At 38.1% G+C, this 25,262-nt stretch overlaps 3 protein-coding genes across 7 annotated transcripts in view; 1 reads left to right on the plus strand and 2 right to left on the minus strand.

Moving 5' to 3' along the window:
• The window catches only part of Blm (Bloom syndrome helicase), an 80,464-nt gene extending 64,091 nt beyond the window's left edge, over positions 1-16,373 (plus strand). For 2 of the 4 annotated variants that reach the window (XM_083140861.1, XM_083140864.1), the window contains 2 exons: positions 1,128-1,329; positions 2,225-2,974. In XM_083140861.1, the coding sequence (XP_082996987.1) occupies positions 1,128-1,329; positions 2,225-2,387 (365 nt within the window). In that variant the 3' untranslated portion in view covers positions 2,388-2,974. Of the gene's footprint in view, positions 1-1,127; positions 1,330-2,224; positions 2,975-12,677; positions 12,697-16,354 lie in introns of those variants that run through there. The other 2 variants (XM_083140862.1, XM_083140863.1) reach the window with 2 other exon arrangements.
• LOC146003024 (uncharacterized) lies at positions 7,729-10,247 on the minus strand. Its single transcript, XM_083141185.1, has 2 exons — positions 9,669-10,247; positions 7,729-7,809 (listed from the first exon to the last, which is right to left on the minus strand). Exons 1-2 carry the CDS (start codon positions 10,245-10,247, stop codon positions 7,729-7,731), a joined length of 660 nt encoding a protein of 219 aa, XP_082997311.1.
• AsnRS (asparagine--tRNA ligase) overlaps positions 12,438-25,262 on the minus strand; it is a 32,192-nt gene continuing 19,367 nt past the window's right edge. For both annotated transcript variants that reach the window (XM_083140866.1, XM_083140865.1), the window contains exons 8-12: positions 24,534-24,669; positions 23,119-23,232; positions 21,718-21,849; positions 16,187-16,318; positions 12,438-12,602 (exon numbers count right to left, since the gene is read on the minus strand). In XM_083140866.1, coding sequence (XP_082996992.1) covers positions 12,471-12,602; positions 16,187-16,318; positions 21,718-21,849; positions 23,119-23,232; positions 24,534-24,669 — 646 coding nt within the window. In that variant the 3' untranslated portion in view covers positions 12,438-12,470. The remainder of the gene's footprint in view (positions 12,603-16,186; positions 16,319-21,717; positions 21,850-23,118; positions 23,233-24,533; positions 24,670-25,262) is intronic.

Below are 25,262 nucleotides of genomic sequence, written 5' to 3' on the forward strand. Positions count from 1 at the left end.
AACAATAATTAAAATGTATTACTGGTCAAATAATAATATATATATGGAGTATAAATTCCTTAATGGACAAAATCTTGTGCTGCTAACTGCTAGTTTGAAGGTCCTGAATGTGCCTCGTATAAATGTTACATTAGTCACGTAAAAAGTATATATATTTTGAAGTTCTTTTAGGAAAAGTAAAGAAGGAATGAGCAAAACCACGGATAAAAGTTTGAAGGCCATTTCACACGATTTTTCACTTTGTAATGTAATGTTCTGAGACATCAAGAAAAGCAGTGCAACTCTGGTGGAATTCGAGCATGCACCTTCCGTCACATGGGATGCATATCAGCAGGATTTGTTGGGCGAGAAATAATAGAAAATAACTTCCTAAGCACTGCAAATCCATAACATAATTTTGATCTCACTTCCTACTATTACATAATAAATAAGGTGGTTAAAGAGTGAAAGCTTTGGGATGATAAACACAGTGGAGGGAGAGGGGGGAGGTGGTATGGGTTGGAGACATTGTTTACACAAGAGGATATTTTTCTCTTGGTCCACATAGCAACAGGAGACTCATTGAATAGGTATGACGTTATTCACTCTTGACCAGCATAGCAACAGCTTTATGACCTATAACTAAGAAAGCCATTTCTTGAAACTGGATTGTACTGTGCATTATATACGAGATATAATTTTTTGTAACTTTTACCCATCAAAAAACAGGGTGCGCATTATATACGCATGCACACTATACATGCGTAAATACGATATCTCTTTTTCAGCTAGGTGCATGACAATGTTGGCTAATAAGTACATACATTGCAACCTTACAATGGCAGTTTAATATAAGTCACTTTAAATATTTTTAGATCCATTCATAAGTTTTGTTTTCTAATAATGAGGACAAAAGTAAATATGCTGCTCATCTGCAAAGAGAATGACTTAAATATGAAGGAGTAGAAAATAGAATTGCTTGTAGAGTAAAATTGCACGATATCAAAGCATAATAGGCCACAATAATATGCTATTTTTTCTTAGGCCACAATAATATGCTATTTCTTCTTAAGTATTTTGGTGGATACTTGAAATGCTTTTGCATTATACACTTTCTTTCATAGAGTACATTCCTATCTTCCTTCTAGTGTTATGTGAAGAACTGGAAGATAATGAGCCAGATAATAACTCCACATCAGAATGGCTCTCCACTGTAGACGGACACTCGAATGAATCTCCATACTTCCAGCAGAATGAAAACTCTGGCAGAAAATTCAAAAGGAAAGGAAAGTTTGCTGGCAAAAGGCCTGCAAAAAGGGCAAAATCTTCCGGAAGGAAACCACAGGGAACGTAAGTAGCTCCTGTTGTATTTGTTTTAGTGTGTGCATGTGAAATCATTTTGTAACTAGTTTCCTACATAGATCGTGGTGTAGATTGATCTTGTGCATGTGACGTAGTATGAAATCTACAAATTCTGAAAAATGTTTTTATTTAATAGAAATTCATTGCACGTTTCAGCATGCTAAAGACAAAAATGTTATAAGAATTCTACTTTTGCATTATAAATATTGTGAGGTACTAATATGTGTACAGAAGCAGCTATTCATACAGTATAAACAAGAACGGAATAAAGTGGGTCAGATTTGAAAGCACAAAGTGACACACTATAAATTGGACCAGTATTTTTTCTGGTAAACTAATATACCAATTTGCCTATATCAGAGTACTGCTTAATTTGTCTCATCCCTAGACACTAGTAATGCAATCAAAATATTTACGAATATTTATTGCAAACACTATTCCATTTCTGGCATGCCAAAAGTAAACTCTTGAACTAAACTCCATGATGCAAGAGCCCTCCCAAGGGCCAGGGTGTCAGAGGAGCTTTTCCATTGGGTGCTGCTGAGGTGTCAACATATCGAGTCCATTGTTGCTGCTTACTGGCTTTCGAGACCAGAGTCCATTATGTCTTCTTTTCAAGTAGCTCCCTAATTGTTCTCATGATGTTGGGTCAATACCAAAATTTTGGGGCTCCCACCAGGACAACTTGCACCAAAGGGGAGAGCGCTAACCATTTGGCTACATGGGATGCCAAAAATAAATATATGATACAAAAATGTTGTTTATGAGAGATTTTAAGGGTCAGATGTGTCAACTTTAGTAAACATTCATGCATTTTAAATAAGTTTTTTTCCATATCTAGTAGATTTAATTTATAACGCAGACTGATGATTGAATCTGATAGTTCACAGAAAGACAAGTTCAAGCAGCAGGGAAAAGGAAATGGCGCTCGTGCTCCATTGAAATCTCTAGGTCCAGGCCTACTGTCAGTGCCTCAGCCAGCAAGACCGATGCCACCGAGCAAAAGACCATCTTTCCTCCCGAATCCAAAGGTCATCGCAATGTGATTAACTTGTGTAAGTGTGTTAGCTATTGACAGTAAAGTAAGCAGAGTTGTGTTTTATTTTCTTTTTATTTGAAGCTCTAGAAACCAACTAATATTTACAAGGACAGATCCTGTACTTTGTTGCTTTGCAACTTCTGTTATACGTCAACAGTGTGATACTATCATTAAGGGATCGTTAGCCAGTTATTAAAAAGTTCTTTTGAGAATCGGCTCCCATTAAAATGAACTTCCTTTCTCTAACTGAAGAAAAACTTAATTTTGTGCCATTATTCTCAGCAATTAAAAAGGTGACAATTACATGTCATCATTCTCATGCAGATCATATTTTGCAGTGACTATTGTATTACATTGAAATGCTTGCTTACTGAATAATGGAGGGTCAGTTATGTGAAGACAATGTGTATGTTGTTCGATACATCATGAATTATGTTCAGTATACAATTTGTAACTTCTTTTAAAAGTGTATTTATGTATATAGCGGTAGTGTTTGGAAAATATATTAGTTTGTATATGCATATAATCACAAGATTCCAAACTTTGTGTCAACTTGCAGGAACAAGTTCTGTTTGATGTTCTGTCCAGATTTAGGAGGAGAGGGAAAAAAAAAAAAAAAAAAAAAAAAAAAAAAAAAAAAAAAAAAAAAAAAACAGAGTACCTATTCTATTCTTTCTTTTCCCAAGCAATGCATGTATTGTCGGTTTGGCTTGTATATATATAGCCTATGATTTTTTATCCCTTGCTGCTCCCAGGGTTTCCTACTTGCAACGATGAAATGTTATGTACAAATTACCTAGTCTTACCATAAATACTGTCCCAAAGTTGTAAGTAAATAGACACAAAATGGTGCGAGATATTTTAATATCAGAATAACATGGGGTGCATGGACGCATTATGAACCAAAATCACAAATAATTATTCGAAATGGCCACCTTTAGCACTGACACACTTCTGAAGTCTTCGTGGCCACTCATCAATGGAATTACGCAACACATCAAGTGGAAACTCCGCAGCTGCCTTCTGAAGAGACCGCTTTAAACTGTCAATATTGGGATGTCTCTTCTTGCAAGCCATCTCCCGAAGCTTGGACCACAATTTGTAGTCCAAAGGGTTTAAGTCTGGACTGGCAGAGGGCCAATCTGACGTGGAAATGAAGTCGGGAACATTTGCCTCCAACCACTGCTGGGTGGTGCGTGCTTTGTGTGCTGGGGCTGAGTCCTGCTGGAAGCTCCAGTTCTCTCCATGGAAGATGGTGTCGGTAAGGTTCTTGCATAGTTTCTCAAGCACTGTCTGCTGGTACACTTTGGCTGAAGTTTTGACCCCCTTTTCACAAAAATGGAGATCCGTTGTGCCCTCGTAGCTCCCACCCCACCACACCATGACTGATGCAGGATGGTGACCCCTCTGGATCCTGGGGGCCTTGTCAGCAGCTTCCCAAGAGGATGTGGCATACACCCTGTCATTTTGGGCATTGAAAGTCTCCTCAACACTAAAAATTTTTTCATCAGTGAAAAGGATTCGACGGTGCCCATTTGCCACGTAATGCTGAAGTAACCGCTTTGATTTTCGGAGCCTCTGGAGCTTCAATTCACTTGTCAAGAGATGTCCTTTGCGTTGTTTGTAGGCATGGAGTCCCAGATCACTGCGTAACGTACGAGATATCGACATTTTTGAAATCTTTAGCTCACGAGCCATCACTGACCGTTTCCGTACAGGATTTCGTTGCACTCGTGCCGCCACTGCTTTCACAAGTTCTGGTGTTCGTACTGTGCATGGTCTTCCTTGCCGTGGGCGATCTTTAACAGTACCAGTCTGAACAAAGTGCTGGATAGTGCGGTACACAAATTTCTTGGAGATTTTCAGCTTCTGGAGGGTTTTGAAAATCTCCCCTGGTGATTTGCCTACCTTGTGCAATGCTACCAAGGCCACACGATTTTCATACTCACCCCATTCCATCTTCAACACTTAACAACAGACACCTTTCCACTTGACCAGCTCAACAAGCAATGACTCACGCGACCGCTCTTGCCGTCTCTCGCTTGTACGGGTGGAAGTACGGTCATCCTCAAACGTTGGGACAGTATTTATGGTAAAACTAGGTGTATATATAACAAATAAGGAGGACATAGGAAACACTCACCAGACACTGGAAAAATTAAATTTTCCATGACTACGAATGAGAAACAGAAGTGAAAGTTTAACCTGCAAAGTTGCCAGGTTCAGATCAAAGATATATTTTGCACAGTAGGATGCATAAGTATTACCCAGCAAATTGTCCATCATCATGTTTGTTCTATTGATTTTAAGCAATGAGAGCTTCAAGAATTGAAACAAAATGCCAAACAGGCTGCTGACAACCTATATACCCGCATACATAAAAGCTAATTGTTAAATACATGTAGGATACAAGAGGAAAATTAACTAAAATAATAATCGACAATTTGCCAAGCAATACTTATGCATCCCATCGTACAGAAAAATGTGGTTCTTTCACTAGGCTTGTCGAAAACAGAGGTAGAATGTGGGCTCTGGTTGCACTTATGGCTGATGTGAGGGTCATCCAGAAAGAAAAAAAAAGAACGTTTTAGTGTAAAACACAAACGACAAAATTATGGTACAGAAACTGCATACCTTACTCTAATTTTCCACATATTCGCCAACCCATTCAAGCACTTATCATAGCATGATACCAGTTTGCTGATATCGTCATTGTACTCTGTCGAGAATGGGGAGGGGACGTAGGGTGTTTTTGAATTGCAGATTTATTGGTGAGAGAGTACAAGGTAGCTTCGGATATTTGTTATTCCACCCTGGTCACGAAACAAGTCATCCTACGGTTTAAAATGCAATCCGGATCACTAATCTTCATCTTCTAGTGCTGAATCTGGGCACCATTGATTACAAGGTGCCACTATGGTATCGGGCCTGCTCAGAGCCATTCAAAAGAGGAAAAGGCACAAACTTCGCTAAATCAATTTCACACTTCACCTTATGGTATATAAATATGCGATGTAAATTACTCACAAATATTATAATTATGAATAGGCATGCATGTTTTGAAAACACGGACTCCTACATAACATTTCATCCTTGCAAGTTTCAGAATTTGTACTTTTTCTCCTTATAAAGTCCCTGGTTATTTACAAAAAGATAAAAAAATCCCTGGTTTCATGATTTTATTGTGGGAAACATATTGTCAATATATGCATGTACATCTGTGCCTCAGGTTCAAGGTTTATTTAAAGCAGCTGTAAGAGGGTACGGCTGCTAGATATTGCCCCTCACAACGGTGTAAAAGAAGGCAAATATTTTAAGGGTTCGTCGGGGTACCAAGGGGACGTTACAAGCGACGTTTTGCCATTGAGGGGGGGGGGCGTACAAAATAAACAAGGGAAAATATGGTTAACGTTCATAAGGGCCGTACTTTGTAAAAACTCCGGGGGAATAATGTGCGTTGACATTGGTTTAAAAATGCGAGATTTTATTGTGGCTGACTTGAAAGGAGAAGTTGAATTAATAAATTACAGGTAGTAAATTTAATGTGGCGAGAATTAAAATACGTAAAATAATTGGCTGCTTGCCACTAGAAGGGAGTGTGGAAGTTATAAATAACTGAAACATAATGTAAACGGTACCGCCGAAGGGCGGGTTATTTCGTCGTGGCTAGCCAAGGGAACAGTTGTGACTGTCCCCAAAAGGATTACCCCAAACGCTAATTCCCTGGGATTAAGGTAAGAAACTTCGGAAGGGAAATGGCTGAGCCCGTAAAATCTAATCCCTGTATCAAGAATGCTATTCAAACAACAAAAAAAAGTGAAATAAATATATCGGCACGGATCAATTGAATAAACGGCTGTCAACTGTCAAGGAAAAAAACAACCAAAGGGATGCTGTAACCTTAGAATGAAATGTTCGAAGCATAGCCTCATTCCACGAGATAAACGTTAAAAAATCCAATGTGAAATATCCGCTTCCATAACTTTGTATTGTATTGAAAAACCTCGGTTCTTAGAAAGTGAACGGATAGGAAATTGTCCCCTGGTTTGCGGTGAGTGCTATTACGGAACCCGGGTACAGAATGCAGGCTGTCAAAAGGATACTCGGCTCTGTTGGTCGTAATTTGAGTCCGGAATTCCGGAACCTAAGCGGAACGTGAGTTTCTCAGGCGCATGCGAGGTCCGAAGTCCAGAATGCTGCATGCGACATTTCGTTCAACTCGTCTCGAGCGAAGTTGGGTCCTTGGCGTGGAAAGCTCGTGGGTGTTTCTAGAATTAGAACGGGATGGCTGGCAACACTAACTTTGGCGATAAAGAAACCGCGCTAGAAAGAGAGAAAGATATCACGGTCGCGAAGGACAGATCACCGAGCAGGTGCCTGTGGGGGGGGGGGGGCTGCGCCACGGAGGGTGCACAGTCGGATTCCGGGTGCACGAAGTCGCGAGCGGAGAGAAATCCCAGACCACAGGAAAGGCGACTGATACTCTGTACGTTAAAAAAAAAAATGGAGCCTGGCAACCCTGAACGGATGCCTCTCCGAGCAAAGGGCAGTTATAAGTTTTCTGCAGCGCACAACAAAATCCGAGCAAGACATCGCGGGCACCTCGCGAGAGGTTTTTCCGTGCGGGAAGCGAGACGCCAAAAGGGGGGGATTGGCCGGTAGACGTTAACTGCGCGGAAAAGGTTGCGCGCCAGACCCGTCGCCTCTGGTTTGCCTTATGACGTAGGCAACAATCAACCGTACATTTAACAAAATGAGCCGTTGTTAGAGCGAGCTGACGGCGGCGCTCGCGGCGTGGATTTCAATCGAGGTGCCTCCAGATTACCAGGCTGGGGACGAGGAAAATAAACAAAATGCTAGTCGGCGTTCAATGCACGTTTAGGGCACCATTCCTGGTGGGAGAAAATAAGCCATCCCAGATCAACTCTGGACCCGAAAAACGATTTAAAAGAAAGACAAGTCATCATACGAGGAGTGGGCAATAAAGGCTATCGGCCCATCTCTACTTCGGGGACGGGGTAACGGCCGATCAGCGGACAGGTCACGCGCCTGTGTGCGGGACACCTCGACGGAGGCGGGTGGAGCCTGGTGCGAACTACAGACTGCGGGCTCCACAAGTAAACTGACGGGAGAGAGTTCGCTGACAGGGAGCGGCAAGGGCGGAACCATGACTGGGGGCCTTACGTCATCGTACTGACGTAAGATTGGGGGCGGACTTATAATTTCCAAGACTGGGGGATTTTGCCCATGCGGGGACGTGTCTTCGTGGAGTGTCGCCGTTGAAGCGGTAAAACCTGCATTTTCATATACGTGTAAACTATGAAAGCTACATTCGCCTCCGAGATCGGTCATGCTGATGTCATCCACGTTCTGCGATTGAACTTGAACGGGTCGTCGGCCAGAGCAACGGTGACACAGGCAACTAAGCACTAAAAACAAACAAATGGCCAAGAGAGCAATGATAACAAACGTACCAAACAAATAGGGGTATGTAAAGGCTTGACGAATGAATTCTTTAAAAGTTAAGGCTTGCACTTGCGGGAAAAACATACTTAAGAATAATACGAAGAAAAATAACGCCATTCTGATAAGTCGGGCGCTAAAGCCCCAGTTCCTCTTACTTGAACGGAACAAAAATATCTTCGTCGCTTACTTAGTGAAGGCAGGCCTGAACATTATCTATTTTACACATATCGTTCATTTTCCTACGGTCAGTTATTTATTTTTTAAATAGACATTCTTATTTCGCCCCAGCATCAGTTGTTTTGCCGGAACCTCACGATTCCGGGCTTCCGGCCTTATATTTCCTTCGCTCGCCCGTACGGGGATCTACAACAGGTCCCATTCCCTTCATCAAGCGTCGTTTACACCGATGCCTTTGCCTAATCGCAACGACTCTAATTACCCATAGCATTTACGCCGTTGTGCAGGAACATCCATATCACCTTATTGCCCCTGTGTTTTGGATTTATTTTAGACCCCTTTTATTTTTATTATTCGTATTTACGCCACCGACTCCCCCCCCCCTTTATAGTTTAATTGTTTCCCTTGTTGCCCCGCACCTCCACCACGTATAAAGTCTAAGAGCGGGGATCGTAGATAGGCTATGACAGCCTTTAGCCACTCGCTTGTTAGGCGAGAGGAACGTTGTAAAAGGAAAGGGGTAGCTCTGGAGAGCACGTCGACACTTAACTACAAGGGGACTAGCCCCGTAAGTAAGAACACACGGACATGCAGATCATATTTTGCAGTGACTATTGTATTACATTGAAATGCTTGCTTACTGAATAATGGAGGGTCAGTTATGTGAAGACAATGTGTATGTTGTTCGATACATCATGAATTATGTTCAGTATACAATTTGTAACTTCTTTTAAAAGTGTATTTATGTATATAGCGGTAGTGTTTGGAAAATATATTAGTTTGTATATGCATATAATCACAAGATTCCAAACTTTGTGTCAACTTGCAGGAACAAGTTCTGTTTGATGTTCTGTCCAGATTTAGGAGGAGAGGAAAAAAAAAAAAAAAAAAAAAAAAAAAAAAAAAAAAAAAAAAACACAGAGTACCTATTCTATTCTTTCTTTTCCCAAGCAATGCATGTATTGTCGGTTTGGCTTGTATATATATAGCCTATGATTTTTTATCCCTTGCTGCTCCCAGGGTTTCCTACTTGCAACGATGAAATGTTATGTACAAATTACCTAGTCTTACCATAAATACTGTCCCAAAGTTGTAAGTAAATAGACACAAAATGGTGCGAGATATTTTAATATCAGAATAACATGGGGTGCATGGACGCATTATGAACCAAAATCACAAATAATTATTCGAAATGGCCACCTTTAGCACTGACACACTTCTGAAGTCTTCGTGGCCACTCATCAATGGAATTACGCAACACATCAAGTGGAAACTCCGCAGCTGCCTTCTGAAGAGACCGCTTTAAACTGTCAATATTGGGATGTCTCTTCTTGCAAGCCATCTCCCGAAGCTTGGACCACAATTTGTAGTCCAAAGGGTTTAAGTCTGGACTGGCAGAGGGCCAATCTGACGTGGAAATGAAGTCGGGAACATTTGCCTCCAACCACTGCTGGGTGGTGCGTGCTTTGTGTGCTGGGGCTGAGTCCTGCTGGAAGCTCCAGTTCTCTCCATGGAAGATGGTGTCGGTAAGGTTCTTGCATAGTTTCTCAAGCACTGTCTGCTGGTACACTTTGGCTGAAGTTTTGACCCCCTTTTCACAAAAATGGAGATCCGTTGTGCCCTCGTAGCTCCCACCCCACCACACCATGACTGATGCAGGATGGTGACCCCTCTGGATCCTGGGGGCCTTGTCAGCAGCTTCCCAAGAGGATGTGGCATACACCCTGTCATTTTGGGCATTGAAAGTCTCCTCAACACTAAAAATTTTTTCATCAGTGAAAAGGATTCGACGGTGCCCATTTGCCACGTAATGCTGAAGTAACCGCTTTGATTTTCGGAGCCTCTGGAGCTTCAATTCACTTGTCAAGAGATGTCCTTTGCGTTGTTTGTAGGCATGGAGTCCCAGATCACTGCGTAACGTACGAGATATCGACATTTTTGAAATCTTTAGCTCACGAGCCATCACTGACCGTTTCCGTACAGGATTTCGTTGCACTCGTGCCGCCACTGCTTTCACAAGTTCTGGTGTTCGTACTGTGCATGGTCTTCCTTGCCGTGGGCGATCTTTAACAGTACCAGTCTGAACAAAGTGCTGGATAGTGCGGTACACAAATTTCTTGGAGATTTTCAGCTTCTGGAGGGTTTTGAAAATCTCCCCTGGTGATTTGCCTACCTTGTGCAATGCTACCAAGGCCACACGATTTTCATACTCACCCCATTCCATCTTCAACACTTAACAACAGACACCTTTCCACTTGACCAGCTCAACAAGCAATGACTCACGCGACCGCTCTTGCCGTCTCTCGCTTGTACGGGTGGAAGTACGGTCATCCTCAAACGTTGGGACAGTATTTATGGTAAAACTAGGTGTATATATAACAAATAAGGAGGACATAGGAAACACTCACCAGACACTGGAAAAATTAAATTTTCCATGACTACGAATGAGAAACAGAAGTGAAAGTTTAACCTGCAAAGTTGCCAGGTTCAGATCAAAGATATATTTTGCACAGTAGGATGCATAAGTATTACCCAGCAAATTGTCCATCATCATGTTTGTTCTATTGATTTTAAGCAATGAGAGCTTCAAGAATTGAAACAAAATGCCAAACAGGCTGCTGACAACCTATATACCCGCATACATAAAAGCTAATTGTTAAATACATGTAGGATACAAGAGGAAAATTAACTAAAATAATAATCGACAATTTGCCAAGCAATACTTATGCATCCCATCGTACAGAAAAATGTGGTTCTTTCACTAGGCTTGTCGAAAACAGAGGTAGAATGTGGGCTCTGGTTGCACTTATGGCTGATGTGAGGGTCATCCAGAAAGAAAAAAAAAGAACGTTTTAGTGTAAAACACAAACGACAAAATTATGGTACAGAAACTGCATACCTTACTCTAATTTTCCACATATTCGCCAACCCATTCAAGCACTTATCATAGCATGATACCAGTTTGCTGATATCGTCATTGTACTCTGTCGAGAATGGGGAGGGGACGTAGGGTGTTTTTGAATTGCAGATTTATTGGTGAGAGAGTACAAGGTAGCTTCGGATATTTGTTATTCCACCCTGGTCACGAAACAAGTCATCCTACGGTTTAAAATGCAATCCGGATCACTAATCTTCATCTTCTAGTGCTGAATCTGGGCACCATTGATTACAAGGTGCCACTATGGTATCGGGCCTGCTCAGAGCCATTCAAAAGAGGAAAAGGCACAAACTTCGCTAAATCAATTTCACACTTCACCTTATGGTATATAAATATGCGATGTAAATTACTCACAAATATTATAATTATGAATAGGCATGCATGTTTTGAAAACACGGACTCCTACATAACATTTCATCCTTGCAAGTTTCAGAATTTGTACTTTTTCTCCTTATAAAGTCCCTGGTTATTTACAAAAAGATAAAAAAATCCCTGGTTTCATGATTTTATTGTGGGAAACATATTGTCAATATATGCATGTACATCTGTGCCTCAGGTTCAAGTTTTTATTCAAATACTTCTGAACACCGCTAGTTCCATACTTCACTGCTAGGGGTGTGCAATGCAATATGGTGGCATCTGGAGAGAAGGCATTTGGTGTCCTGCATTTCCATGAAACAAAGTCTACAATGGCAGTGGAGGATGAAATTTCAGAAAGAGCCACCAATGGAGACTCACTCATAAATAGGACAAACAATTCGTGCCTACGGGCTGTCATCAAACAAGACTGTGGATTAGGTCTGCGAAGTTTTCCAACAAAGCGCTCGGAAATCAACAAATCTAGCAAGTCTAGAGCTGAAGCCATACCGCTTGCAATTGCTGCATAGACTTCTCTCCAGGTGCTGTGATATTCCATTGTACGGTCCTAGTGGTGTGCAGCAGAACTATGCAGAGGGAAGAAAATTGTGGATATCAGGCACAGATGAACACCACGTTCCCTAAGTTTCCCACAGTAAAATCATGAAACCAGGGAATTCTTTTTGAATAACCCTGTACAAATTATCCAAAAATTAAAAACACATCCTTACCTTACACAAAGAGTTTTGAGATTTTTTTCTGAGCTGTGCCGAAAACTGATCTAAACCAACCTTGATTAAATAGTAACTGGATTGTATGTGAGGTACAGCAATAGGTTTATCAAATAAAATGTTTTGTTTTTTTTAAAGGAAAGTTGAGAATTTTTATTTATGTATTTGTGGTGATTAATACAATATAAGTAAGACTTCAGTATCACAATGCATACTGCATATTTAAAAATGAAACAAATGATTGATATCTTTTTATTACTTTGCTTTGTCAAATTAGACATTAACAAAAATTAACATATTGCATAACCTTATCATTTTCTCGTAATGTAAATCACTACTAGAAGCAATTGGAATAAATACCATTGGTGGTAATTGTAAATAAACTGAGGAGCTTGAATAGGTGAAATTTCCCTCCTGGCAATTAAGGCCTGCACCTTTCTAGAAATCTTGGGTACAAACATACTTCACGGATATGGTATCTGTTCAGCAGCCAGCACAGGAACCGTTCCAAACCTAAACCATAACCTCCATGGGGACAGGTTCCAAATTTACGCTGGAGAGAAAGAAAAGGGCTGTCACTCATCAACAAATATTACAGTATTTAAATTTTACATAATTATTTCCACAGGACATACATACCTTGTGCAAGTTTAAGATGGTGAAAAGGTACTGGGAGGACAATAACTAATGTGACTTCTGGTTTGGTGCAACACATTGGCAACTTTTATTCCAAGGATCTGACCAGAAAGATAAGATGTAGGCAAAAAGGTACGTTTACAAAAATTAATAAAGAAAACACTTTTGTTGAGCATATGAGAGAAACAACTAAATACACACCAGTCTCAGTCCTTTTCTGTGGACTGACTTCTACCAAAGTACGTTTTTGTCTCCATAATATTCATTCTGTGTTCATATTGGTTGATGTATCTGAGGTAGCAGGACAAATTTTATTATGAGGGCACTGAGTATTCACAACAGAGTAAATCGCTGCTGGGAGAATCCAAGAAGTAATTACTTATAGTGCACCGGATCTAGAGTAAAATCACAGATCTGTCCTGGGTTCAATTCCCACCATTGGCAAAAATAAATTTGTTCACCTCAATATGACAGAAGAGGTGCTCTAGACAATAGATAATGTCCACTTAAAATTTGTATGCTAATTATGTGTTTAACAGATCTTATATTAGGGCTGAACTGACGCTGATACCAGAAATTATTTGTTGGAATTAAGTCACCTACACTAGCCGATATTTTCCGGCTGGGTGTCTGTCAAAATATCATGTGGAGAATCTGTCTGGTAGCTTTGACAGTACATGCCTGACAAAGCTACCAGACAGATGGTGAAATCTATCACAATCAAAAACTGCACAGAAAATTAACCGTAAGCTTATTAGAGTGAATTACCTCTCTATGGGTAACTACCAAAGTGATATATTTAGATACATCGTATATTAAAATTTATAAACGTCCTGAATAGTTACAATTTAAGTATCAGCTCAACCTTGGTCATTTTATTCTTGATTTTTATGTTGAAAGTTTTTCTTATGTGGTCCTGCTTTATTATCCTTCATGCTATGTGAAATTTTAATGCAGGTGATCTGAGACATGCTGCCACTGTTTTTTAGTTTTAAGGAGATATTCATTATTTGGGCCTTGTTGTCCCCTTTATGCTCTTACTTGAGCCAACACTGATGATCCTTTCTGATTGCTTCATTCAAACTGTGTTAACCATGGCAAATATATCACCATGGCTCGAATGTAGTTATGAAACCAAAGAAATTGGCATCTATCTCAGGTTATGGTATGCATATTCATGATGATTTTGAAAATAGATATTCAAACTTTTCTACTGCTTCATATTGCTAATGCAGAAGAAATATCAAAAGTAATAACACTAGTCATCCATAAAATTATTGGACGAGATCACATCAATTTGGCTTGAATACGTTTACAAAAGAAAAAGGTCCAATTAATGAACACCATAGAATATCAACATAAGAAAAGTATTGACAGTATGTCTCAACCACTTGCAAATGAAATTTTACGTAGTATTGCATCTTTCTAATGGAAATAATACTGAAGGATATAAAAGAGGACCTCAAAAGAAAACCCAACAACATAAAACTATTAAAAACATAGCCTTAAAGATCACTAACACCACATGATTTCAATGTTGTGAATACATGATCGTGGCATGTGCAAGCCACAGAATGCACGAAGTATATATGCAACAATACATACCCTTACATAAATATATAATAATTCCATAGAAATTGCTGAAAAAATTACTTTATTAGTCTATTGCTTTTGGTGACTCATTGAATGACTGTTCATTGATATTTTAATAATTTTTATAAATTATAGCAAAATTACATGTACTATACATATTGAATGGGCTGTATTTAGTTCTCTCATATGCCCAGCAAAAAAGTTTATTAATTTTTGTAATCATACTTTGAATTACGCAAAATTTTCAAATTTCGTATTTTCGCTTTGCACAATTTAATGGTTATATCCTATTAATTTCGATGACAGTGTCTTCAAAATTAATAGGATATAACCATTAAGCAGAAGTAAGTAATTTTAAACCACAGTTACCGCATCCAGCATCTGACTGACCCTGGAAAAAAAAAAAAGGGGTGGGGTAATCAATGTGTTGCACCTGAAACAAACATTATGCTGTATATGTGACCATTGGCTAGAGAGGATTGATGAACCAATACCAACCCACACATTTTCCATGGGTACATACGTTTGCACAATGTAACAATTGAAGGGCTCGGGTGTAAAATATGTTAACTGACATTTTAGTCATTTTCGAGTGAAATTACCATGTCATAAAATTTGAATTTGTCTCGGTGAAGCCTTCTGAAACACAACATGAAAACAATTTATCTACAGTATAGCTTCTAATAACTTTTTCTTAATGAACTCAGAAATGACCAAAACGTCACCATGTTTCACACCAGAGATCTTCAATTAAAAGTTGTTCAAAATATGGATCAATATAGATAAGGCATAACTTATGCCAAGTAGCTGAAGTCAAATTTAGGCATTTACAGTGGGATGTACAAGTATTGCTCGGCAAATTATCCATGACTATTTTTCTTAAATTTTCTCTTGAATTCTATGTGGATTTAAGGATTTATATGTATAAAGATTTTTATATACTGGTGCGGAAGTGTTTGGCATTTTGTGTTTATTCCTGAAGCTCTCGTTGCGTAAAACAAAGAGAATGAACATGGTGATGGACAACCTGCAAGGTAATACTTATAACCACTGTACTTGTTTTAGTTATTCAAGCTTTCACCATATCATGTTGCTTCTTCAGGAGTTAAGACAACAATAATCAAAGTTTAAAACATACGAAGGTAAGCTGAGTAAAAAAAATGCATTGTGTTCCTGCCTAAGGAATAGGAAGCAGTTTTTTACCTTTCTTTCTTACCCAACTTACTTCCATATGTTTTAAATTGTGACTACAGTGAAACCTCCATTTTACGTTTTTAAGGGTTCAAGCTGAAAAAACTTGAAAAGTGGGGATAATGTAAATTTGAGGAAAATTTTATAACATTATGTTACATACCATCAAGATTGAGTGTATAATGTGGGAAAATGTAAAATCTGGGTTCCACTGTATTCTTGTCTTAACTCTTGGGGGGAAAAAAAGCCATGTGGTGTGGTGAAAGCTGAGTGAGTAATTAAAACGAGTACATGTCTAAACTTCACTTCAGTGGCTTAGTCAATATGTTAAGATTGTGTTGGAATTATACCCCATCAATTTACTTTGGAATATTTACAAAAAAAAAAAATCCTCAGAATATTGAAATAGCTGTCACAGAATCTACTTCCCCCTCCCCTCCCCAATTCTTAGCCCAAGTCTACATCACTGTTTTGTGGCTTTCAAGACCAGACCCCCAAACACAAACTAGTGTAAAAATGAATTGGAAGTTCAAAACTTTGCATGATTTCCAGGACAATTTGACTGCAAAAGCATCATGTGGTATTTCTGCAGGTTCTAGAAAAGTACCGTGATTAAATTCAAACTTTCGTTTACAAATAAATTGTTTTGCCTAATCCATACTATTGCCCTTCTGCAGCAGAAATAATATCAGTACATGTAAAAAAAACAAGTCTCACCTGATCTGTGTACCAATAATATGGAGTTGGATCAATCTTCTCTCTCTTGTATCCAGCTAGAAGCTCATCATGATCCCAAATACGCATAGACCCTCCAATAATCTCTCCCACTCCTGGCAACAATACATCCACCTGCAAAAGAATTATAATTTTTACATTTCCGTATAGGTGATTGTCCAAAAAAACATTGTCAGATCCATGGAGTTGAGGAGTTCCTCGTGTTTGCCTAAGTTCCTATGGCCCTGCATGCATACATACATTTAAATGGAGCAAAAAGTTACTAGAATATGGTGTTGATTACATAATATCCAGTGAAGGTATAGACAACTGATTATTACTATCATTACCAGGAATAACAATATAATTTAGATGATACCAGTACACTGTAGCAATACAAATATTAGTTATTTATGGTACTAGGGATTGATCAATGTGCAAAGTCTGTCAATGTGATGTAAAATTACGAATGGTCTATTCACCTCCTGACAGCATTAGAAGGAAACATCTATAGACATTATGGAAAAATTTTCAATCATTTTGCCAATAAATCAATATGTCAATATTGGGCAATACCTATTGTGTACTGAGGATCACATGTCTGTGGTGCAAATCCCAGAGCCGAATTTGTTCACAAAAAGGTCAAGGCAATAAACACCAGACAATAAGAACAGAGTTCCCAATTAGCCAAATGGTTAGAACTTACAATTGGTGCAAGTGGTCCTGGGGTTGATCCCGGGTGGAAGCTACTTGAAAATAAGCAGCAGACTTCACTGACTTTTTACAAACTTCATACATACATAACTAGGGCCCGGGACTTTGTTATAACATATTTTTCATTTGGCTTCGGATCTAATATATAATGAAAATCAGCCGAAATAGACAAACTTGATAAATCATATTTTACCAATTTTGCGTTTTTACAACACATTTCTTTAATTTTGTTGTAATAAGACCTATTTCTGTATAATTTCGTAATTCTCTCGCACTTAATCGGTTATTTCATAATTTTTTGTTCGTAGCTTTAGCACAATGGATGGTCCATATTGTCGATGGCAGGATATGGAAATTACGGAGGAAGAAAGGGGCAGTCTTTTCTTAGTACAGAACAATAATACCCCACTTTTTTTATCCCGCCGACAATTGATAGCCATGCAAACATCATTGAGGAAAAATGTTCCCTCTCATGTGTTGCACGAGAAGTAAAGAAGTTTCGTTCTCATTTCTTTGCCTTTTTCACTTTTCACAAAAATCAGTCAAAAGTAAAAATAACATTCAGTACATTACAGCCCCGCCCCTACTCTACTCTATCGGGTATGGGAGAAATTCGAGAGTATTGTTGTACATAATTTTTACTTTACTGGGAATATTTCTACATTTTCCTGACATATTTGTAATTTTTCATGACATTTTCCAATTTATATGACATAATTACATACGTATTTTACAGTTTTAGAGGACATAAAGTCCCGGGCCCTAGATGTTGAGAACAGACTGTGACTAGTGGCCCTCAAAGGCTGTTGTGCAAACAATTGTATTAGTTTTAGACAATAATAAAATGTTGCATCTACGTCAATGGCATCTAATGGATAGGAGGGTCATCAAACTGCAGTCCAGCTGCTGAAAACTTGAACCAAGCAAACCTGCCATACCTCAAATTTCACTTGCAATATGCAGTGATCAGAATGCTACATTTTAAAAGTAGCTTTGCTACAGCTACATCTACTCTTCCAAAATGTAGCTTCGCTACAGCTACAGCTACATTTTCCAAAAAGTAGCTCGCTACGCTACTCCTGTTCGCTACTCGCTACTTCTGCATAAAAAAAATGAAAATAACCATATGGGTATTAAAAAAAATCCCCTACTACTGGTAAATAGATTCTGTTATTTATTATCATGATTCCAGTCATTCGATAATTTTGATAGCAGTGTTACTTCAGTTACTTATTTTTACTATAGTTTTTGAGAATACCATACCTATGCAAGTGGCATATCAATTCAAATTTGATATATGAATATTGCAATTAGGGTGTTACCGAAATTAATTATTACAACTATACACAAATAAAATTTGGTAGGATTACGTATTTATGTTCACATCAACATATTTTTCTTGAGAATAAATATTTCATTTTTTATAGACTAATATCAAGTCAGCATTTTGAATGAAAAGTACCTGGAGCCCTTTACTACAAAAGGGCCCCAGGTTCAATACCCAGTGGAGGCACATAGTGGTTAGGATCCAGTCTCAATCAGCTTATCTATTCATAAAATGGACTCGAAACAAAAACTAGGAAAGATGCCAAGTTGGGAGGATGAGATCCTCCTGCTCCTCAATCCCCCACACTGCTGATCATTCATCATTCTTCCTCGTTCTCACAATTAGCCGAAAGTGGCAGAAAGCGACTATAGATAAGAGAATAATTAAATAAACCATTCATCCTCATTGTCATGATTGAGCGAAGTGGAAGAATAGATGAGGAGGTAAACAGAAGAGGACAAATGGGTGGTGGACTATATTGATGCGTTCGAAGATTAATATGGAACAGGGATGTACCTATGAAATGCAAGAAGGTAATATACCGGATTTTTTTAACCTGAATCAATTGAATATCTTGAAAAAAAATCATCCTACAAAAAAATGTTCGAAATAAAAAGTTGATAGTTTGGAGGGGGAAGTTTAGTGGTGCAACAAAAGAACACCCCCTCCCCCACTTGTAGGTGGGGCGGGGGGGGGGCAACTTTGAAATTTCAAATAGAAACCCCTATTTTTTATTACAGATTCGGATTTTACGGAAAAAAATACATAAGTTTTGTCTGAAACATTTTTTTCGATTTTTGATAGATGGCGCTATAATCGACAAATTTTCATTTCTTGAATGTTTAGACTTTAAAACCAATGTATTTCATTTCGCAATTCAAAAAATAAAACATTCTCGTGCACGAACTTTGTACTAATTCTTGACAAATCTTTTGAGATTTCATTAAGCTGGTAATTCGCCTATTTACAACATTTAAAAGTTAGATTCAATATTTGTTTAATTTTTTTTTATTGTTGTGTCAAAGATGCTTAACAAAGCTACAACAGAAAAATAAAATTAAAAAATTAAACAATGTCAAGAAACAGTTCCTTTTTAGACTTTTCCTGTTAAATCATTGTTTTTTAGATCACAAGAATGCTCCGAGTGATTAATTTGACTAAGCTGTTGATACTTTTTAATATCAATGGATGTATTAACTGTAGAATAGAAAATTGAAATGGTTCTCGTGTATGGAGAATCTAGTAGGAATCTCCGTCAAGCTGTCGTTGTTTATGCTGAGCATTTTCCAGGCAGGGTGCGTTCTTTCGCTTCGTTTCAACGTACAGTCAATCAATTTACTACTGAAGGAAGTGTTAAACCTAAACAAAGGAATTTGTTTTACAACAATTTCAAGTCCTGGAACAAAAATGTTTTATTTTTTGAATTTAAATGAATTGCGAAACGAAATACATTGGTTTTAAAGTGTAAACATTCAAAAAATGAAAATTTGTCGATTATAGCGCCATCTATCAAAAATCGAAAAAAATGTTTCAGACAAAACTTATGTATTTTTTTCCGTAAAATCCGAATCTGTAATAAAAAATAGGGGTTTCTATTTGAAATTTCAAAGTTGCCCCCTGCCCCACCTACAAGAGGGGGAGGGGTGTTCTTTTGTTGCACCACTAAACTTCCCCTTCCAAACTATCAACTTTTTATTCCGAACATTTTTTTGTAGGATGATTTTTTTTCAAGATATTCAAATGATTCAGGTTAAAAAAATCACCCAGTATAACACATACTATATGCCAATAATTACGTACGGAGCAGAGACTTGGACAATGACAGAGAGAGACAAAGAAAGATGCAGGCAGTGGAGATGATTTTTTTAAGGAGTATATTGGGGAAGACTAGAAGGGATAGAAAAGGAATGATGAGATCCGACAGACAGTGGGTGTGGTGAAGCTTCAGGACATGATAGATCAGGCACAGATGAGATGGTTTGAAAGAGGATGGGTGCCAGATAAAGACTGCCAGTAAGAGCTTACAATGAACAAGGAGTGGGAATAAGGCCAAGTGGGAGACCAAGATGTCGGTGGAAAGAGCAGATAGTGGAGAGTGTTAGGAGAAGAGGACAAGATTGGAACACGTGGAAAAAGAGGGGTGGTGGAAGACCAGGAAAAGATGGAGAGGCTTGACTTCTATGCCGACCCAGCCAGAGGCAGGAAACAGCGAAGGATGATGATGATGTCATGATTAGCAAAAGTTACAGAAAAGTGACGCAAAAGTAGGAGAAATACTAAATTTGAAAACTATGTATATTAACTAAAGAAAATTGTCCTTTCTGCAGGAAAGTCAATAACATACTTTTTGCAATATGATAATTATTGAGGAAACTGTCGTGTAAACCTGAGTGTTCTAAACATATTGTAATTTTAAAATTTGTGAACAAATACTATCGCGAAAATAATTGTAATTCCAGAAACTCTATCATTCTTGTAACAATAATTTCTTGCTGGTGAGATCCTATATACTGACGATGATCAATGCTGTTAACGTGCTGAGCCATTTATTGCTGGCACTATTCCCTTGTCAGTGCAGTGGAAATTCCATCGCTCGTTTTTGCACTGCAAGCTGTGTCTTACACAGCAATTAATGACATTTTGGTGTCTCTTACACCATGAATATCCACAGGATTTGTTCCGGGGGTGACGCAAACGAGGTGCTTTTTTCCAGTGGTGCAGCAAACGAGGCATGTTTCTCCCCAAAATAGCGATGCAGCTAAAAAGACGTAGCCGTTAGCAAGAATATATTCATATATGTCAGTTATCTGGATATCTGAATTATTCAGATACTAATTAAATAAATTACGCAGGTATCTATAATCTACAATCTAGATAATCTGTATGTCCATGTAACAGACTGTCTTTATGAACCTCCTGCAAAATGAAGGTTTATTGTCGATTTTTTCTGGTGCTGTTGCCACATTCAAAATTCACCTGAAATAGCTGAGAAAAAATGTAGCTGTAGCGAAATTCTCCCTACAACTACAGGAATTTTGTAGCTTCGCTACCGCTACAATTTTAAAAATGTAGCATTGCTACAGGTACAGCTACAAAATTTTGACCACTGGCAATATGTTAGGATGCTTTTACCTGGGGAAAAATTCAATTACCTTAATCTGCAGCCTGAATTTCACTTGTCAAATATCCATAGCACACATGTTAATGGCTGCTTCCAAATAGTGGCTTATTTACCTATTATTCCAATGTGATTGGCCATGACGGCCAACATACTACCTGACTATCTATCAACTATACTATAACTAAATAATGCCACTAACTTTCCTTACTTACCCACCCAACCCCTATACCACTGACAGTTCCCAACCTTCATTCCACTTCAGTAAATGCCCCACTACAGTTTCAATCTCATTGGACAACCCTACAGTTTGTATGTCATCTCCGATCTACATAACAATTAAATCATTGCACTGCAAGGCAACAATCTACTCACAGATTCAGTTAGCCTTCTATCTTCTGGGCAGCGAGACATGTAAAAAGACTTAATCTCAACAGGGAACCGGCACAACATGATAGGTTCATTGATCTGGTCGGTCATCTTCCTCTCGGGCATCTCTGGGATGTCCTGGAAGAAAGGTGTTTGAAATAACCAACAAATGTTACACAACCTATACATTTATACCACCCTGCTTACACCCTACTCCTGCATCATCCTCTGGTGTGATATTTTGAGTTTTCTGCAAACTGCATGTAATCAACCACATCTTTCAACCATAATAACTTACTAGTCTAATAAAATTATATTATTGTAACCTATAATGGCATTACAAACATATTTGGGGCACTCCACGAAAAGTGGTCCTACTCCATGTAAATAAAATGAATTAATATGGAAATTATATTATTATTTTTAATTTGCATTAATGTTCAGATGTGAATGCACGTGATTTACACATTTCACAAATAAAAATTACTAGCATCTGCAGCCTACATAGACGAAGTCAAAATTTGCTACATCACACATGTAAAAAACCCACTTTTGTTAATGCTTTTCATACATTCAACCTCTGCCATCATACTCAAGTTTTTTTCATTTGTTAGCCGACACCACAAAGCACATAATAAATCTATGAAATCAGTTCATTATGGATATTTTGATCCAATCTCATATCTAGACTTACATTTTGTGTAAAATGTCACACATGTAATGCTGGAATGCCCCATTTAGTCACGTACGCTAGCTGATTTAATTTAGTAGATTTCTTGGCCTTGTGTAATTCCAACATCATCATGATACACTCCCATTTTCTCTACATGGATGGAATTTCTAATCATGGCCAGAAGCCTATACTGAACATGTTTTGTGTAAGATGCACATGTTAGGGCTGAGTCATTGCTTATATATCACTATTGGAAATTATAGGTTGGATTTTATTTACCAATACCAGCCAATACTTTTCAACCATTTTGATCATTCACGGGGTCCGCAAAAATGTCGCACGACATTTTTGTAGAGTCTGCTGGAAGTTAAACAAATTTCAAAGCTACCATTGATTTTGAACCAATATTATGTGAAAAAATGGTATTTTGTGATAACGTATATTCTGATGTAACTTTTGAATATTTTAAATCAAAACTCTGGTAAATTGATGTTTATAATCAATATTTTCAACAACTTTTCATTGTTACAATTTTCAAGCCCTGGTTAAGAGCATCTGTATTTATATGGGTACTGGTTGAACCCTTGCATATTTATTTATATTATTTCAAAATCAGGGTTGCTACGATTTTTTCATTATGAAATTCCCTGACATTTCCAGGGTTTTGAGTCCAAAAATGATTTTTTTCCAGACATTTTGCTTTATTTACTAAAATTATGTGCCTCTATACATACCTCACCAAACTCATAGAAGCTGCCATCATCTTTGGTGATTTTGTGCTCTCTTAGGTATTCTATTGCTTGCGTGTAGTTCATCCTCTTGAATGGCTTCTTAGGTTGCTGGAAGTCCTGATAAAAATGAATAAAGCTTAATTTAGCACCTGCTATCAAAATTAGAGTGAATATTTTAAACATCACACTTATACTTAACATCCAAAATGCTATTTTCCCTTATACTAGAAAGTGTAAACATCCATACCGCATGAAAGAATCATACAAGACTGTCTTCTCTTATTTACCATTGTTTCAATACCATTGTTTCAAAACAAAGTCATGATATACTTTGAAAGTTCCCTGATGTAAAGAGCACATTCTAACATGCCTGAATTGTAAATAAGACCATGTGTACTGCATGGAATTCTCTGTGGATGTTCAGTGGTTGGATTCTACTTACAACTAAGTCTTCGGCAAACTAGCATATGTATATAATACAAGTTTTATGACTGAAAAATAATTTCTTTCTGCAATAACTATCAAATTCTTGCTATGCCCGGATCAACCTAGCAGGGCCATACAAAACTAACTAACTAACTCACTCTCTAGCCTTCTTAAACCCGAAGGTTCATGGCTGCAGCAACACAGGCCTTCCATCTTTCCCTATCTTGAGCAAGATCTATATACTCTTTTCCAGCCCTACCGATTTCCCTTAGGTCCATCTCAACGTTGTCCCTCCATCTTCGTCTTGGCCTTCCTACAGGTCTCTTACCATCAGGTTTCCCAACAAGAATCCTGTAAACTCCTCTTTCCTCTCCCATTCGTGCCACATGGCCTGCCCACCTAAGTCTTCTTGATTTAATTATTCTAATAATATCTGGACATGAATACAAATTATGTAGTTCTAAATTATGTAACCTTCTCCACTCACCCGTCTCCTCATCCCTTTTAGGTCCAAAGATTTTCCTAAGGATCTTCTTTTCAAATACTCTCAATTTATGTTCCTCTTTCAATGTAAGGGACCAAGTTTCACACCCATATAATACTACAGGCAAAATTACGGTTGTGTATATTTTAACTTTTAGTTTCTTAGATATTAAACGAGAAGACAAAAGTTTATGAAGAGAGAAGTAACATGCATTTCCTGAATTAAGCCTACTCTTTATTTCCTCTTTAATATAATTTTCATTTGTTAATATTACTCCTAAGTATTTGAATTTGGAAACTGGTTCAAACGAGTTATCAATAATTAGATTTTGATTATTACCTAACACTTGGTTTCGGCCTGTAAGCATATATTTAGTTTTCTCTTTGTTAACTTCAAAACCTATCTCTTTAGCAGTTTTGAAATATATTTTAGCATTATTCTTAATTGTATTCACATCATCCCCCAGAAGTACATTATAATTCCTTTTATATGCAGCAGATGAACTTACAGGGTTTAGCTCACGAACAAGGTAGCCATAGGGTGAGGCAAGGACCCTCTCGACCACATCACAGACCAAGTCTTCTAGCCTGTCCAGCAGATCATTGTATGAGATGAATGGGCACTCTGCTTCCACGTGGGTGTATCTGGCAATAAGAAATACATTTAAATACTATGTCGCTTTCCTGTCATTAAGGATGGCACAAAGTAATTAGTAGCCTGTTGGTACTTGCCAATCAAGGTATGTATTCATAAAATTGCCAGTCCTTTACCAATCTGATATTTCTAAAAATAACTTCATTGAGTGCATAATTTTGCCGTTATATTTTTATACATACAAGGTATAAACCATGTAGTCTGGTTTTGAAAACAAATTTCTCCATGTGCAGTTTCTTTTTCTAAAGTAAAAGCTATTGCATTCACCAGATAATTCATTCTAATGTGTTCAAGTTTCATTTTTCCGTGCACTTTTTGTTCGTGATCAATAGCACCACCTGTCTGATGGCTTTGTCAGGCATGTGATAAGACAGGTGGTTATAATATTAGTTACTGATCAGTAAATTTTAGCAGAATCAACCAGATAATGGGTCGTATGAATATAAATGTCAGAAACCTGGTTATAGCAGAGTAATACCTGCCAGACACACATGCATGCAAGTGTGCACATGTGCTTGCATATCACCAGGCCAAAAAATTGATTGATTGAGTTGGTGTTTCAAGTCCACTTTATGAACAGTAC

Source organism: Lepisma saccharinum, chromosome 19 (genome assembly GCF_977018435.1).
Source record: "Lepisma saccharinum chromosome 19, izLepSacc3.1, whole genome shotgun sequence".
NCBI lineage: Eukaryota > Metazoa > Arthropoda > Insecta > Zygentoma > Lepismatidae > Lepisma > Lepisma saccharinum.

Coding starts and splice junctions, on each gene's coding strand:
- LOC146003024 (XM_083141185.1), bottom strand. CDS start 10,247: ATGGAATGGGGTGAGTATGAAAATCGTGTGGCCTTGGTAGCATTGCAC. Junction 7,810..9,668: donor ACCATCCTGCATCAGTCATG/GTGTGGTGGGGT, acceptor GTTTGTTTTTAG/TGCTTAGTTGCCTGTGTCAC.